General features: G+C 48.9%; 1 protein-coding gene across 1 annotated transcript in view; it reads right to left on the reverse strand.

Moving 5' to 3' along the window:
- The window catches only part of LOC149359769 (uncharacterized), a 29,784-nt gene that overhangs the window by 6,363 nt on the left and 6,228 nt on the right, over window positions 1-17,193 (reverse strand). The window contains exons 2-4 of the mRNA XM_089569140.1: window positions 16,459-16,767; window positions 15,032-16,312; window positions 743-848 (exon numbers count right to left, since the gene is read on the reverse strand). Coding sequence (XP_089425266.1) covers window positions 15,045-16,312; window positions 16,459-16,747 — 1,557 coding nt within the window. The 5' untranslated portion in view covers window positions 16,748-16,767 and the 3' untranslated portion in view covers window positions 743-848; window positions 15,032-15,044. The remainder of the gene's footprint in view (window positions 1-742; window positions 849-15,031; window positions 16,313-16,458; window positions 16,768-17,193) is intronic.

A 17,193-nucleotide genomic window follows, 5' to 3' on the forward strand; every position in this document is an offset into this window, starting at 1 on the left:
CGAGCATTCCTCACGGGACGCACAGCGACGATAGCCGTAAGCCAAACGCTCCGAAGATCGATAAATGCCGCACAAAGGCACGCCGCTGGGCTCTACCATGTCACCCCTGCTCTTCAACATCGCGATGCTAAGGCTCGCTCTGCAACTCCAAACGCTCCCCAATATCGGATATAAGTTGTATGTTGATATAACGATATGTACCACTAAGGGCTCCTTAGACAACAAAGAAACCACGTTAAAAGAAGCAGTACAAGTAATGGAAGATTTTCCCTCTAAAACGCTCTTCACTGCTGCACAGAGAAGTCTAAAGGAATACGGGCTCATAATCCACGATGCAAATCATCGGGCCCGATCAACCTTACGAAAAAGCAGCCCGTACAGGAAGTGGAGCTTATCCGGATACTTGGACTTGCATCCAGAGCAACCTAAAGACTACCCACATCATTCGAACCCTGAAAGCTACCACTACTCAAACAACCCGCATGATTAGTCGTATAAACGGACATTGCCAGGGCATTCGAGAAGAGGACATCATGCGATTAGTTAAAGCGCTAGTCCTCAGTAGAATAACGTACGGACTTCCTTTTCACAAGACCACGAAACAGGAAGAACAACAGATGGACACCATCATATGGGGGGCACATAAAACGGCGCTTAATCTTCCCCCCAGCACCTCAACATAAAAACTTTACGCACTTGGCCTTTTCAGCACATACTCCAAACTCCAGGAAGCAATGCTCACGTGAGAAAGTCCGTCTTCAACAACCACAAGCCGGCCACGCCCTTCTCAGATGTGTAGGCAGGACGGCGGTCATACGAGCCCCAGATTCTCAATCTCCCCAGAGAAACTGCAAAGAAATAAAATCAAAATAGCTCCGATACCGAAGCATATGCTCAAAGATGTCCACACCGGCAGTCGCAAAGCAATAATTTCCTACATACGCAAGCGACTTGCCATCTCCGCCAGCACGGGGCATGTGGACGCCGCGGCATGACTGGGACACAATAAATACCACATTGTAGCGATAAATTCCTAATTCTCCCCGGTGCTCGCTACCTCCGTCATAGCAGACTCTCCAACGGCAGTCTCCGGTTCAGCATCCGGACGCGTTAATCACTGAGCCATCGTGGCTGGCATGCATGCGAAGACAATAGCTACAAACGTGCAGGCATGCGGAAGATGCGTGGTTCGATCCCCGGGACCGCAGGATACGCACCGGTGGTACAACGAGAAGAACCTTTCCGCTAGCCTGGTGCTCGAGTTCTCAGGGGCGAAATCCTTGAAAAATGGGTCTAGGAGCCAACGTTAAGTAAAAGAAAATACTTTGTGCCACGGCGCTCTTTGACCTAGGCAAAGATACCCTCATGCCATTAAAATTCATCACGAAAGTGTAATGGGTCAAGCGGATGCCGGACGCAGTCAGGAGGATGCCTGTAAACGCGGTAAACCTAGACATCCTCGAGTTCGGCCCCATACGTCTCTCAAACCACAGAGGACCCGTTGTAACCTTTCAGATGGCCGTACCAGCACACGCGACGCCATCACCGCAACAATAACTTCGCGAACCAGCAAACTCTTCACTCGTCGTACCGTTCAAGAACGCAGCTCGAAGTTTTGCGTCTCTCCTGCATTGCACTGATCCGTGGACACCATGGGCACGAAACTGAGCTTGCCATAAGAAAGCAATACTCACTGTGCCAGCCAGACGAAAGCCCACGACGGTAGAGTTCCTCCACCGAGGGGCAGAATTTCCCTACAGACTTGGCTCCATCCTCCTGTCAGTCAATGTTACGGCATACATAAATAACACATCGAACACACCACCCTAAGCTTTTTTTTCGAGAAATACTTGCGGTAAGGTGATGGACGCAGGCGGTCGGTTCCAATCGTCCAGCGATGGCGCGTGGAGAAGACAGAACGCCGCACGTTCTCTCGAGATTTTTCTTCGTCGACTTCATGGCCACGCGTCCCATGCTGCTTCGTCTTTTGTTGCTTGGTTTTCGGGAGAGAAAACGACGCAGTAACTGTCTCACAAATGACGGCGGACACCCGAACCGCACTCCAGGTTTAACCAGAGCTAAACGACAGGCAATTTTTGCTGAGGTGTTTGGCTCCTCGAGGTAGTGTCTGTCTTCGGTTCAGTTTAGTTTATGAAGCTTAACGTCCCAAAGCGAATCAGGCTATGAGAGACGCCGTAGTGAAAGGCTCCGGAAATTTCGACCACCTGCGGTTCTCGAACGTGCACCGAAAACGCACAGTATTCGGGCCTCTAGACTCTCGCCTCCATCGAAATTCGACTGCCACGGCCGGGTTCGAACCCTCGTTTTTCATGTCAGCAGCCGAGTGCCGCAACCACTGAGCCACCGCGGCGACATTATGTCTGTCTTTCTAATCTGTAATGACTAGGGCCCGTAAATTTAGGCACTAAAGAACCCCGAAATAGGCAGGCATCTAAGCTCTAAAAACTACTGAAATAGGCGCTATAAAGCAAAAATAGGCGCTTTGAATAATACTCTCTATTTATTAGTACAAGATTTGTCAGTTAAGCACGGAGCGTATACGCAGTCCTCAACTGAAGCAATAAAGCAAATTCAAATTCTCAGGTTTTCGAACTTGAAGCTCTTTCGGTTTTCGCTAAGCATAGCTTTGTACTTTGAAAGGCTTTTTTCGACGTCACATGAAGTTAGTGGCGCGAACCTAAACATGACAATTGATAGTGGCTCAGGCCTTGGGTAATGTGGCCCTACGTCTCCGCGTAGAAAGTCTCTTATTTGTGACATTGTTTTTAGGCCTCTGTTTTTTTCTACAAAGTGTTGCATCTTCGTAGAAGCAGTAGCGCCCTTTCCTTCCAGTCCCTGAATTGCTGCTGGTACTTCGGCGACGGAATGATTCATCTATTGAGAGTCAGCCATTTCCAACTTTGGCATCCTTGCCGTCAATGTTGAGAAGTTTGCACTGATGCATGACAGGTCTCTTTCCAAGCTCGCCTCTTGATACACTTGAAGAAAAACACTTCGCTCAAGTTACACTACGAGAAAAACGCTTGGAGAAACCCGCGCCTTTTGTGCGTGCATCGGCGCGCGCCATTCACCATACTTAGCAGATGTCTCAAAATTGAAAAACGGCACCGAGGACCGAAATACCGGATTTAGGCATTTATAGGCAAAAAATGCAGTTAAATAGGCAGTATTTTCTAAAAAATGACAAAAAGGCAGGCAAGCGCAAAAATCCTCCATTTAGGCATTTATAGGCTTGTTTAGGCAAATGCCTAAAGTTCCGGGCCCTAGTAATGACTAAGAATATCTTCGTACGTGTTCGGCTCCTCATCCGTCTGAAGGGGCGCTCTGCTCGACGAGCCCGCACTTCCCTGTCTGTGAGTCCTCAGGCAGATACGTGCGCTATCTCGTTTCCTCGCAGGCCTTCGTGGGCCGGAGCCCAGATTCGGCTAACTCTGCCGGTTCCGGGCCGGCAGCCATAATTTTGACGGCTTTGGCAGATACCCTGCCTGGGTTGTAGTTTCGGATAGCTGGTTGGGAATCGGTTTAATCGCCTTGACATTCTGTTGAGTTAGGGCCAGCGCAATGGACACCTGGTCAGGCGCTGTTGCGTCCCTCTGCCGGATGCTGCAGCACGAGACTCGGTCCCCGCCCTCCCTGACTGAAGGGCTACGAAACCCGTTCTGCGTTCGTATTCCGCCCCGTCCGTGTAAACCACGTACTGTCTGTTGGCTCATTTTTTTGTGTACAGCTTTCGCTGTATCGTTTCGTCTACCCTCATGGTGTACCGGGTGCATGGTCCATATGAGTGGTGGGATTGTGATTTTGTTTCTTATGTCTGTTCGGATATTCTGCGAGTGTTTGAGCCTCGCTCGAGGTTAGAAGCTGAATAGCCCCGATCTGCTCCGTAGGAGTCGTTGCTGTTGCACTACTCTGGTAGCCTCTGTGAGCTCGTCTAGTGTGTTTGAAATCCCCATGTTGAGAATGTTCAGCCTGAAAAAATACCAAAAGAAAGTGATCCATCTTGTCTTCAGGCACCGCTCAATCCCAAGGTGTCCCAGGCTGCTGAAAGGGGAGGAAGATGACGGCGGTAGAGACTCGTCCTCCTCGCCGTCTGATTCCTTCATTGGTGCAAATAAAGTTATTTCTTCATCATGGAACATCAGGTGCAGCGCTGTCAAAGCTAGCGCGTTCCTCTTTGTCTTCCACTCCCACCTTCATCCCTTCCCTTACAGTGCGGTTGAGGTTCCCACCAAGAAGTGAACCAGTTACTGCGCGTATCTTTCCTCAAAACCAATTTCGATTTCCTTTTCAAGCGAAAAGCTTCACTACGCGGGTCAGAGCGGAGCTTCGGGTGAGTTGAACTGGTGATGCGCGAAACCGAGTGACACCACGCGCCGTGCAGGTGGCCGCTCCTGGCCGCTGCCGCCGACTTCGTCGCCTGACCTTTCGGCGGAGCCGCGCGCTACTGCGCATGTGCGTTGCCTCCTCGTTGCCGCTACAACCAACAACTGCGCGCTTCGCTTCCTCGCCCACCGTTTGACCTTTCGTTGCAGCAGCGTGTTGCCCGCGTCTCAGCCGGCAACCCTCCTCTCCGCATTCCTGCGGGCAGTTTTAACCGCGCCGATTTCCGTCTACTCCTCCACCTCGTACAGGCATTGTGTGGACGGCCGAACGCCTCCACCGTTATCGTGGTGCACCCAGTGCATTGTGAGCGAACTGCGACAGCCATGATGTCAAACCAAGCATAACTGAAGCTTTTCCCTTGTATATCCAGGCTTAACCAGAGCTAAGCCACTGCCTATTTTTTTTCTCACAATGCATAGATATTCACCATAGCGAGGAACAGCGGCAACTCTCTCGCTATTTCTTTTTAGTGTGCAAGAACTTCTAGCCGCTCTTCCAGGGTTTCAGCGATGCTTTTCCCTGTGTGTTTAGTCTCTGAGTAGCAAGAGTGACCGGCTCACTGGGTAAGTATACACCTCAATCACGCTGCAGTAGGCGTCCTGCAACAAACTGAGGCAATTTTGCGCCTTTTATTTTCTCAAAACCAGCTGAAGGTTTACACCATTTTTTTTCATGAAAGGAGAGGTGCATAACTGGCTCCCTGTGTCAGTGGACACTTCAATCGCGCTTTGAAGTAAGTGGAGGTAGTGTGCACCAGCAAGAAAGCTTGCATAAGATTCGTTTTTGGTGAATAGAAATGGCGCAGTATCTGTGTCACATATCTCGGTGGACACCTGAGCCGCCTTGTATGAGAAGGGTGGTGGTGAAAATAATTTCATTAAATAGTTTAGGAGATTCTAGCTGCGGTTGGAGCTGTCAGTCCGGAACCCCATTGGCGTAGGCTGCTGCGAGGGCTCCTTGGATGAGTTGCATTTGACTAGTTTCTTCCGAGCTGGCCAGGGCTGCCTCCCATCCCTCCTGCGTTGGCTGGCTCTTAATAGTCACCACCTGGTTTCGTTGTCAGGCCCTTACCACATAGTACAGGTCCACCTTCTCCGCGCAGAATTTCATTGTGAGTCAAATGACTCCGGGTCTATCGCGTGTAGTCTTCGTGGGTTGTTGTAAGTGTTGGTCTGTAGCTTTCGGAGGTGTTGTTCCTCCCTTTTGTCTAGTGTCTTAGCCGGCGGAGGGTAGACCCGACGGGATAATCTTGAGTGCTGAAGTATGCCGGTGTAAGTTAGTAGTGGTGTAGGGGGTCCCACGGCATCCGTGCTGGGTGACCGGGGGAGAAATTCCAGGGCTGAAGCATGTGCGCGCTCGTCCGCTGGGATGTCCTGTCGGGGGAAATTGATGTTTAAATCATTGATGACTTGTCACTGAGCTGTCGTGGGAAATTGATGTTTAAATCACTGAGGACTTGACGGCCAGTCAGAGTAATGGAGAGCCGTACCACCTGCGCCGTGAGGTGTGCCTCTATCAGCTCATCTATCGTGTTGTGTGCACCCAGTCGTAAGAGCCGGTCCGTCGATGTCGCAAGAGGGAGACCCGGGGCCTTCTTGTAGGCTGTTTTGATTATGACGTCGAGGTTCTTGATGTCATGCTTCTTGAGGCGGGGGTAAGGTGCTGTGTAGACGACGCGGCCTACAGCGAAAGCCTGCACCAGATGCAGAGTATCTTTTTCTCGCATCCCTGATTTCCGCGTCGTTATCCTGGCGATCATCCTGGCGACTTTCTCGCTCACGAGCCGTAGTTTCTGGAGGGTGAGGAGGTTGTTGCCGTTTTTGCCCTCGGTGTTAATACTTCCATTTTTCTACCCCATCCACACCTGTTTTTCTCTAATCATTGGCCAGGTTATCAGCTTCCGCAAGTGAGGTTCACGCAGAACCTGTAAGCTTCGCCTCAGGTCAATCTGACCTTCTTGCAACGATTTGTTACACGCAGGCTGATCCCGTCTTCTATTACGACCATATTTTCCCGTCCCATGCAAAACACATCCCCGCAAATATCCTAAAAAGTCTTTTTGCTGAACACTTACAGCATTTTCCTCATCATGCTGTTCTCTCCACTAGTGCTTCCGGTAGCTGTGAGAAGGCGGCGACTGGGATAAATTCACAGCATCTAGCTTTAAGCTATTCCGTTCGTATCCCAGATTATTCTCCTGTATTCTTTGTAGGGGTTTGAGATCTTGGTTTGGCTCTTCTTAAAATTCCGAGGCATATAGGACGGGTACTTATCCTTCCAGACTGCCTTTAAGTTTTAGTCACTCTTCAAACTTCCGCCACCTCTCTATTGAAGCGTTCTCTTAGGTTTTTTGTTCCGCGCACATTAAGGGAGGTCAGCTTTGTCTCGATACCTGGCCATTCAGGTAGCTATTTAAACGAGGTGGCTGATTTATTGGCAAGGTCAGCTCTGACTGCCCCTGGTATCTATAATGTACCTCACCTCATTCTGTTGGAGACCTCCCGTTTCCAGCGGTTCCAACATATATCGGCCAGCTTGGGTAATCCCCTGCTGAATACCGTGGAGTTTCAACATTTAAAGTTGCCAAGGAATGTCCGATCATGTAAGTCAAGGCTCTGTGAAGTGTCCATGACGCTTTTGCGATGCAGAATCCCCCACCTCAACTAGTACTTATGCAGTTCGACAAAAGGATTTGCCGGGCTAGTTGGTTCATTTCTGAAATAAAGATTTGACTGCGCGAAAGGGTTAGGGTTAGGACTGCGCTTCTGAGCATCTTGAATGTGTCTCCCTTGTGTCCTAACCCTTTCTTGCAGTTAAATCTTTATTGCAGATGCGGGTTCGCTACGACAAACTTTTGTAGCTCATGCGGAGAAGTTGAATCAATAGACCATTTTCTCCTCTCTTGCTGGCAATTCGCATTGCAGAGAAAACAGTATTTGGAGGTGCCTCTTTTGAGGTTACGACCCCCTTGTCTCTACCAGTTCTGCTATCGTTTGGTGCGAGCGCCACGGGATTCTAGTTAAGTACTATTTGCGGCTACCTTCATGATTACATTAATGCAACTGGTCGCATATCGTGTTAACTCCATATAAAATTCCACTGCACGTCCAAAAAGCGTATTTTATTTTATTCCTGGTACACCTAATTTGTGTAATTTATTTAAGAATTTCAACACTGCATACATTTTCTAATTTCAGTCATTCTACTATTCTGCTTAGATTTTTTTTCTCCGCACATATACCTCCGTGGCATTCACCACCGTACCTTGGCCAATCGCCCCGCGCGGGTGTGTGTCATGTTTACTGGGGAGGGGAAGAAGTTGGGTCCTGTTTTTGGTGTTCTCCACCGAAATGGATAAATCGGCCCTCAGCCGAGGTACTGTTCCGGTCGTCTGCCGCAGCAATAATTACCGTACTGTTTTGCCGCGTCTACCTGCTAGTAAGCTGGTTTTCAACTCCGTTTTACTGCATGCGGACGTTGCTGGCCGTCCCTATCCCTATCGTGCCCAGGACTTTTGAGCTGCCTTATATGACGTCATAGAGCTAAGTGAAATCAGTTCCATCGGAGTGTTCTTGACGTCTCACGTGTGGATGGTAAAGTGCACGACAGCGTTAGCCAAAGCTAAGCTCGTGATCTCCGGCGAGTTACGGGTGAAAAGCCGTCGTTGTCTGGTCATTGACCCATACTGAAGACTGTCAAGCTCTAGCTGCTTTGGCTCCCAGAACATCTTGAGGATTTTTACTTTCCTGACGTTCTTCGATCTAGTACAACATCACAGAGGAGCACACTGGAGAGTTTTGAAAATGGAGGGGATGCGTACTTTTAATGGCGACGTTGTCTTGACTCTTGCTGATGGTGCTACTGCGAACGACGTGTCCAATCTTTTGACAGTTTGTGGTCTGCAGTGCCTGGTTTTAGTACCAGGGAGGCCACCCCTGTGTCTGCGTTATCACAAGGTTGGGCATATACGCCGTCTCTGCCGTACTGCTGGGTCGGCGTTTTGACCATACTACAGAGGGGGGCGTCGTGTCGTATTCTTTACTCCACAGTGTCACCCGTGCCGTGGACGACACTTTGCAGGAGCATTTCATGGATGCCAAAGAGGTTTTGGATGGTGCTGGTGGCATGTCAGCCATTGCAGCTATTGAATCAGCGACTACTGTTCCTGTGCCTGCTGCCGTTCCTGATATGCAGCGTGAGCCTACTCAGACTTCACAGACGGGCCAGCTGTCTGTAGATGCCGATCGTCAGTGCCTGGCGGAACACACACCCGAAATAAATAGCGACAATAATAACACTCTCTGTGCACGTGTTTGCGTTGTGCCCTGCACAGTTGGGGACTCCTGATGCCACTGCCGGATGTGCCGTGGAGGCAGCTGATTGCCAGCCTGGTAGTTCACTGCATGCCAGCAACTGTGGCGTGGACATGCCAAGTCCAAGTAAGGCCTCAAAGCGAGTTGTGCCTCCTCCCAGGAGGACACCGTCCCTACCAAGCACAAATCCCACCGGCGAAAGTACAAGTGCAAGAAATCTCCTCGGCCCTACAGATCGAGGAGGAAGCGTATCAGCTCTAGGGAGATCTCATGTTCCGGATGGGCACCAGATGCGGCGGATGGTTGACTTATGTGCACGTTGGTCACCATGGCGCACATCCAGCAGTTGATCGCTGCACACTCACCTGTGTGCTCCGGTCTAGGCGTAAACAGGCACACTTGCGCCGATCTTTCGTGGGTGACTAACTGCGTGTGCGACCCACGATAAGAGCCCTGGTATTTTATCAGCAGGCTTAATTGATGCAGGATTGTCATCCACCTTCACATATATGCGGACCTGGCCCATTGCCTCTTCTATTGCCCGGCTACACCGCAGTCGGGTTCCTACCCCCCAGCTTCTTTATCCATCACCACCTGGCTCGACTGGCTTGGCGCTGCAGGGGAGGCAGAACAGCGACTTCTGGTCGCCCAGGCGGTCGACATGCTCGGCCTGTAAATTATGGCCGAATAAAGGTCTTCTTCTTCTTCTTCTTCTTCTTCTTCTTCTTCTTCTTCTACTACTACTACTACTACTACTACTACTACTACTACTACTACTACTACTATACTACTACTACTACTACTACTACTACTACTACTACTACTACTACTACTACTACCACTACTACTACTACTATACTACTACTACTACTACTACTACTACTACTACTACTACTACTACTACTACTACTACTACTACTACTACTACTATTCGAGAAGCCTCAAATTCACGTGTGAATCGCATTTACGTTTCTGCAGATATCCTTACAAGGCGCATTTCATGCGATCTCATTCCTGTTTCTTTCTCCGATCATGCGATGGTCATTGCGCGGACTGGAGAATGTGCCCGTCCCAAGTTTCAGTCGTAGCGGGCACTATGGAAGCTTAATTCGTTGCTAAACGAGGAAGACTCCAAGCAGCGAGTCAGGACAGCTTTGGAATCTTGCTTGACCCTAAGTCCCATTATTTGATGCTTGGCAGATATCTTAGCAAGAAGTTCGTGGCTTAGCTATTGAGATCGACTCCACGAGAAACGGTTCTTTCAGAGCCTTTATAAGTTGCACGAACTTGACTGCGAGGCTCCAGGCTTCTACATAAAGGAAATTGCAATTGTTAAGTGTCGCCTTCAAAAGTTTGATGCAGAACGCTTTCGGGCGGCCCGTGTACGATCCCGCGGCAATCGTGATTTTCACTCCGAGCAACCAACTAGACAGGCCTTGCTTTAGGAGCGTCGCCACGTGGCTGCCAAGCGAGTTTGAGAGCTCTACTGTTGTGGCGCCCTGGTCACAAGTACCGTAGCAGTAGTTACTGAGTCTACAAATCACTGCACCTCGCTTTTGGATGCCAGTTCATGCACGCTGTTGATATGGTTACGTGGCGGCCAGCCGAAGAATGAGACGTGGTGAACCATGGCTATGAGATGATTTAATGGCCGCTGGCCTAGCACGGGCGCTCCGTCCCGCGCCACTGCCAGCTTCGTCTTCGTCACACTACCCGGGGCCTCCGAGCGATCGTCCCAATCGGTGACGAACAGACGGCGAAATGGCGATGGTCTTGACTGAAGGATCGAACAATATGTAGAATATGGTGCAGTGCTGGCCGCCACGATGAGAAAGATGAGAGAATGAGTCCCGGTCCACGAAGCATCCGGGCCGTAGGGTGCCAGGAGCTGACGGCCGAGGTCTCTGGACGCACCGAACGGCAGAGGCAAGGGGACGGTGTCTTCACGTTTGGGTCAGTGGGGTCTTGGGCCGGTGAGGTCTTGGATCGGTGGGGTCTTGGGTCCGTCGGGTCATGGGTCGTCGTGTCGTGTGGTCCGGGCGGGGGAGACGGGGCTGGGGTGAGCGTCGAGGTCGGTTCAGGTCGGGCGGGCTGGGGCACGGCCGTGCGGCGCTGACCAGGTACTCACTGCCGACGTCCACGGCAGGCCCAGGGCGCCGAAGCTCCGTGACCAGGATGGCGATGAAGGGACCCCAGCACCTCACACCAAATGTTACGTGGCGGCCAGCCGAAGAATGAGACGTGGTAAACCATGGCTATGAGATGATTTAATGGCCGCTGGCCTAGCACGGGCGCTCCGTCCCGCGCCACTGCCAGCTTCGTCTTCGTCACAATATTAATGTAGCGCGCTGGCTGTGTAGGATTACTCCACTTTCAGAGGTTGAGTGCGCGGCAATAAGTGGTCCTTTAACCTTGAGTGAATTGGAAGGTGCAAGTGATCGACTGCCACTTTCAAAAACCCCACGACCTGACGGCCTCTTAGGGAAATTTTACAAGACATTTAAATTTGTTTTATCCCCTGTCCTCATTCTCGAAATTTTTAGTGTGGTATTGACGTGGGATGTTCGCCATCGTCATTTACAAAAAGCCAAATTATCTAAATACCAAATACTTGTGATACGGTAAAACTACAATTGGTAGATGGCGACAAGCCCGCAGCGCTTTCTAATGTTGATCGTAACATTTTCGCTAAAGTACTCGCAAATCGACTATAGCTTGCAATGTCTACTTTGATTGGACCTTATCAAACATGTGACTTGAGGGGACTGCTAGTACAGTCTAATCTACATGTTTCGCGCCCGATGTTGCAGTATTGCTGCGACATTCATGAGCAACTAGAACTGCTTCCAATTCACTTGGCATTCGATCTCGTGTGGCAATAATTTTTTTTCTCTTAAATCAGATCAGTGTGTGTTCATTTTTCTTCTAGGATACGCCATTGCTACAAAAACTGTTCAACGCGCCTGATTGTAAATGGCTGTCTCCCACAACCAGTCTGCATTCAGTCAGTCCTCTGTAAAACAAGGTTGCCCACTGTCCCCGCTCTTATTCGCACTGTACTTGGAGCCACTTCGCATAAGTGTAATTGTAGAACTGTGATTGGTTTCCGTATTATGAGTCACGAACTGAAGGTATTAGCTTATCCGGATGACCTCACGTTTTTCTGTGCTGATAAGGCAAACGTCGATGAGGTTATTCGTTTAACGGAGGACTTTCGCTCAGTGTCAAGAGCTCGTATTAATAGTTCTAGGAATTGCGGTCTCTGGTTTGGAATGAGGGAATCAACATGTCCTGAATATGGTGGCGTGCAGTGGAGATGTAGGCCACCTAAGCGCCTTGGCGCCCCTTGAGTGCCATTAAGCATAGTCCACATTACCCGTAAGACCATGTGCCAACTCTTCAGCGCTATGTTCAGACTGTTGTCGCCATAGTCCTTCGATTTTTGGCGGAGTGACCGCATGCAATCTGTTTGTCGCCACTGAAACTTACCGTGTGCTCAAAAGAATTCACTGCACAAGACTCTATATCCAGTGTTTTCAGAGTTTTCGCCAATTTTGCGGTGGATTCGTGTTTTTAATCTGTGAGGTGTGATAACATTTCGCAGCCTGTAATCGCTGGCGGCCTCGGTTTAGTCCAACTGTATGTCCGACAAATAGTTTCACATTTAGGGTTTTTCCGTGACTCTAAATATGCATAGTGTGTGGGTTCTTGCAAGTCAATTTATTTCATGTTCTACCGAACTTCATAATGTTTTCTAATGTTTCTGATCACCTTGGTTTGTGGGGCTCAGCGCAAGGTATGTACTTGGCTGTTAGTTTCCTCCCTGTTCGCTTCTCCCCTGAGTTCCTGTTTTCATTATCGAGGAAACGGTTGTACAGGGTCAATAACACTTAGAGGGAACACGGCTCCGCGTGGCTGTGCACACGCGGAGGACTATTGAAACCAAGCCGTTAGAAAACCCGTGCAAAGGGGCAGATGACACGAAGTACCACGTCGAAGTCTCTCTTCTCATGTGCCACTGCGCATTGATTCATGAACGGGTCAGATGCAATGGCGCTGCACAGGTACGTGGTCACGCAGAGCCGTGTTCCCTCTAAGTGTGATTGACCTTGTACAAGTATTTAATTTGCATGCTCACCTCTCCACCAATGTTCCCCACTATTTTGGTTTTCTGCGTCAGGGCGTACTGAAAAGAAAATTAAAAATTCCCCTCTCGCCGTGTGCTAACGCATTTTTTATGCGAATCCATTTCTTGCCTCATGAGTAGCGTGGACAGGACGTGTCACCACGGGCTGTGGACAGATCGCGCACTCATGAACAGTCGATCATCTAGTAACAGTGCAATTATGATATAACTAATTTCGCTAATTATTCCGTGATTAACAAAACCGAGCAATAAAAATAAAGTAATTAATTATTATTAATAAAATTATTGAAGAAATCAAAAATTAAAATTGATGAATAAAAGTAAGTAGTTCGGCCATCACTTTATAGTTGAGTTAATTACTTATATACTGAGTTGATGATTGACTAAATAATTATTACTAATGATTAATGACATTCCTAAATAACAGAGGCGGCAACGAAACTAAAAGGTTTCGCATTTCCGGACGTTTAATTTTTATAAGCTACATATCGAGTCATTGCCTTTAAAAACTTGTTAGGAAAAAAGGTATTTTTTGTGTCTACCGTAAATTTCCACCTTTGTGATGCTCTAGAAACGATTGAGTATTCTCTCATTGATTGCAAAGGTACAATACTTTTGGGGGATACCTTGCAGCAGACATTGAAAAAAAAAAAAGAGAATTTAACACCGCATTCTGTACGATATCTCACTGTACTGCCGTTTGTTGTTGGACCATTGCACATGTTCTTTCAGACTGGACTGCACAGCTTCTGGAAAACATGCATAATGGATCGACATTGTGATTCTGGCACCATTGGCTTGTGCCTTTGATATAAAGGCACAAGCCCAGTCAAAGAGGTATGCATTGACTATAGCTGAAGCTTGAAAAGTTGTCCTGATTAAGAGAATTCCAGATATAAACGCACAAGACGAGGGAGGAGGTATATTTCTTTTTCTGGAGAGTAAAGTGCTGGCGCTACATGATTCTGCAGGAAGATAGAGGCCACCTGAGCGAGTTTGTTGAGCGCGTTCCAACTTCTTTCGGCGCGCCTTCAAGACCATGTTTTCGCCTCCACTCTATTGATCTGGATTCCATACATTACAGGTGCCAAATTTGACATCCTAGTTGTCCAGGCAATTAGATTGTAGAAGACAATGCTCATAGCTCGATAAACATTCTGAAGGCACTCAAAGGCAAAAACAGACAACGAACTTTTCTCTTGGACCAATGGCAAAGCTTTGCCTTTTCTATTCTTTGATGCGGAGTTTGCCCAGTTTAAAGCTTCAATTTCTTCGCCGACTTAACAAGCGATAGAGTTGGTAGAAAATTCAACACTGCTAAACTCTGATATACAGTGCGGAAGGTCAAACTTCCTCAGTGTGACGCTTCCTCGATGCGCTTAAATAGTATCTATGCACGGATCACAAAACTTACCTGTGTAATAAAGGAGTAATTACTCATTGACGTCCACCCAAGCGCAGCCATACGGCTACAAAGGAAAGCTATACTGCTTTCTCAGAAACTTCGCAGTTAAAGAAAATTTCGTCCTGGTCCGGGGTTCGAAACCGGGACCACCGCTTCGCCGCAGCAGTCGCTCTACCAAATCAGCTAACCGGGACGGCAAGCTTATGGTAGGGCGAGAGCGAATTGATCAATAACCCGAAGTGGCAACAGTGTTGGTCAAATGTTTAGGGAAATCCCCCCAAGGTGGAGTAGATTTGTAACAAGGGAGTAATTGACACCCACCCAAGCGCAGTCATACGGCTACAAAGGAAAGCCCTACCATAAGCTTGACGTCCCGGTTAGCTCAATTGGTAGAGCGACTGTTTCGGTAAAGCGGTGGTCCCGGGTTCGAACCCCGGACCAGGACGAATTTTTATTTAACTGCGAAGTTTCTGAGAAAGCTGTATGGCTATCCTTTGTCGCCGTATGGCTGCGCTTGGGTGGATGTCAATGAGTAATTACTCCCTTATTACAAATCTACTCCACCTTGGGGGATTTCCCTAAACATTTGACCAAAGCCTACCTTTATCAACAAGACATCGAGCTCGAATACTGACCTTTAGCTTCGCGACCCAACTTCATTTGTAACAGCACACATGTTGAACACAGAATATAAACACTGACAATGAGCAAGTAGACAAGTGCCTGAACGTTTTTGATGCGAGGAAAAAATAAAGGCATTACCTTCAGCCCAGCGTCACTCAAAGCTCCACAGCGAGCCTTCATCGAGCTTCTCAAGTTCCGAAGAAAGCATCAGCGGTTCGTCCAAATGTTCCACACGGCTGTCCGAGAATAGGCCGGTTTCAAAGTCAACTGCACTTCTAGTAAAAATGTTCACTCCCGGATGTGGTGAGTATAACCCCGACAGCTTACGGCCTTTGGCATCATCACCATCAGCATAAACCCCTCCAGCACAAGCATCCCTAGCTGCCTTTGCTGCTGTCTTTGCTCGAACTCCCCCAGCTCCCTTTGCTTTGCTGCATTGTTCAGCAAATTGGTGTGGCCGCGAGATGAATGACGCCTTTTCAGCCCGGGTGTCTCTTGACATGTTCGCCTTTTCAGATGCTGGCGGTCGCTCTTGACGGCGGTCTTGTCCTGAACTCAGGGTATCACCTGCGGCCAGACAGTCAATCTCAACAAGGGTCCTTGACTTTTGCTTTTTCACAAAGGTACTACTTGCGGACCTGGCATCGTTGGTGACTGGATCGAATCTGGCAATGGGCTTTGCGGTTTGCTTCGTGTACCCAGCAAGCCCTGTTTGGCGACACTCGCTAGTTTTCTGAAAGCTAGCACCCGCAGGTCGGCAAGGTGGTACAGACGTCGATTCGGTAGCGGCAGTCTGTCCCTCATGTATTCTCTCAACTTCTGTTTGCGTCGTTCCGGAGACATGGGAGATTTCGTGAGGCACTTTCTCTGACCTTAACCTCACTTCATACGAACACTGCCCTGCCAAATCAGCACTTCCTTCACCTCTGGCATGAGCTAGCATTTTTCTCTTGCAAGGCCTGCATCTTTCTAAGCGGGGGTCAACTTTTTGCGCTTTAAGTGGGTTGAGTGATTCGTTTATCTTTTTCGAGTATTTTGTTCTTTTCATTAAGGATGCTTCTGCTTCCGTCTGCGTTGATGCATGGCCTAAATTATCCGCGTTCACAGGACTAACACAAGGTGAGATATTCATTGGCGCTGCATCATGGTTCCCACTCACAAGGCTGGTAGGTTCTTGATATGAAGGCCTTTCTTGTACGACTGTAGAATGATACTGAAAATTTGTCGCGGCTTGGGGCACATACGGTGCAGGGCAACCATAATAGGCTCCATCCCAACCATTGTAGTTACCATTCCAGTACTGTTGGTAGGGATTGTATGGTGGCCATGTAAATCCGCCGTAGTAGGAATTCGGCTGAAATCTGGGCAGGAACCAGAGCGGAGGGGGAGGAATATGACGCCAGAAAGCGAAGGAATCGCCTGGATGGTGTTCTGGATCGGCGATGTTGCCTGTTCGCACGCGTCATCTCCGACACAGTTTTGCATTATCGATGCTGCCTGTCCACGCGAGGCGTCCACTGCAGAGTTCTGGTCCAGCACTGCTACCTGTCCAGACGAGTCAATACCGGCACAGTTTTGGTTCAGTGAAGTTGTCTGCTCACAAAAAGCGCTCCCGGCAGAGTTCTGGCTCGGCGCTGCTGCTTTTCCACAAGAGGTGTCCCCGGCACAGTTCTGGTTGGGAGATTCTGCCTGCCCAGACGAGTCATTCCCGGTAGAGTACTGGTTTACTGATGATGCAGCCTCTCCGCATGAGGCGTGCTCAGTACAGTTGTGGTTCACCAATGCTGCCTGCTCAGAAGAAGCGTCCCCGGCACGGTTCTGGATCGGCAGTGCTGTCTCTTCTCTGTTGTCCATGGCTCATTAGAAGCAGCGCCCTGGAATGGAAACGCAAAAGATGTAACATGCGGTCGACGTAGCTCTGTTTTCCTGCAGTATACGTATGACTGCAGTACAAGGTTCATAAAATTTATCCGGACCTTGGAAGTCAATTAGCGGCCGAAAGGTTGTTTCAGCTCTCTTAGCAGACAGAAGTGAGTAAACTCTACTTTTTCGGTGGGTTTCACAGACGCTCACGCCTTTCTGACAACCTTTGACGTGCCTGCGGCTTTTAGATAGGTTATTGCAGCTGAATGTGCTAGATGGATGCCCACATTAGATACTTGCACAATGAGCCACCTGTTTAAGACATTAATTCTGCCAAACGTAATAACGGTGGTATCACATTTTTACCGCTACCGCTGCCGCAACCACGCACCATCATCATTAGCATCCAGTCCACTCTAGCACAATGGCCTCTCTCA

This window comes from Amblyomma mixtum, chromosome 2, assembly GCF_055824585.1.
Source record: "Amblyomma mixtum isolate Tamu chromosome 2, ASM5582458v1, whole genome shotgun sequence".
NCBI classification, from domain to species: Eukaryota; Metazoa; Arthropoda; class Arachnida; order Ixodida; family Ixodidae; genus Amblyomma; species Amblyomma mixtum.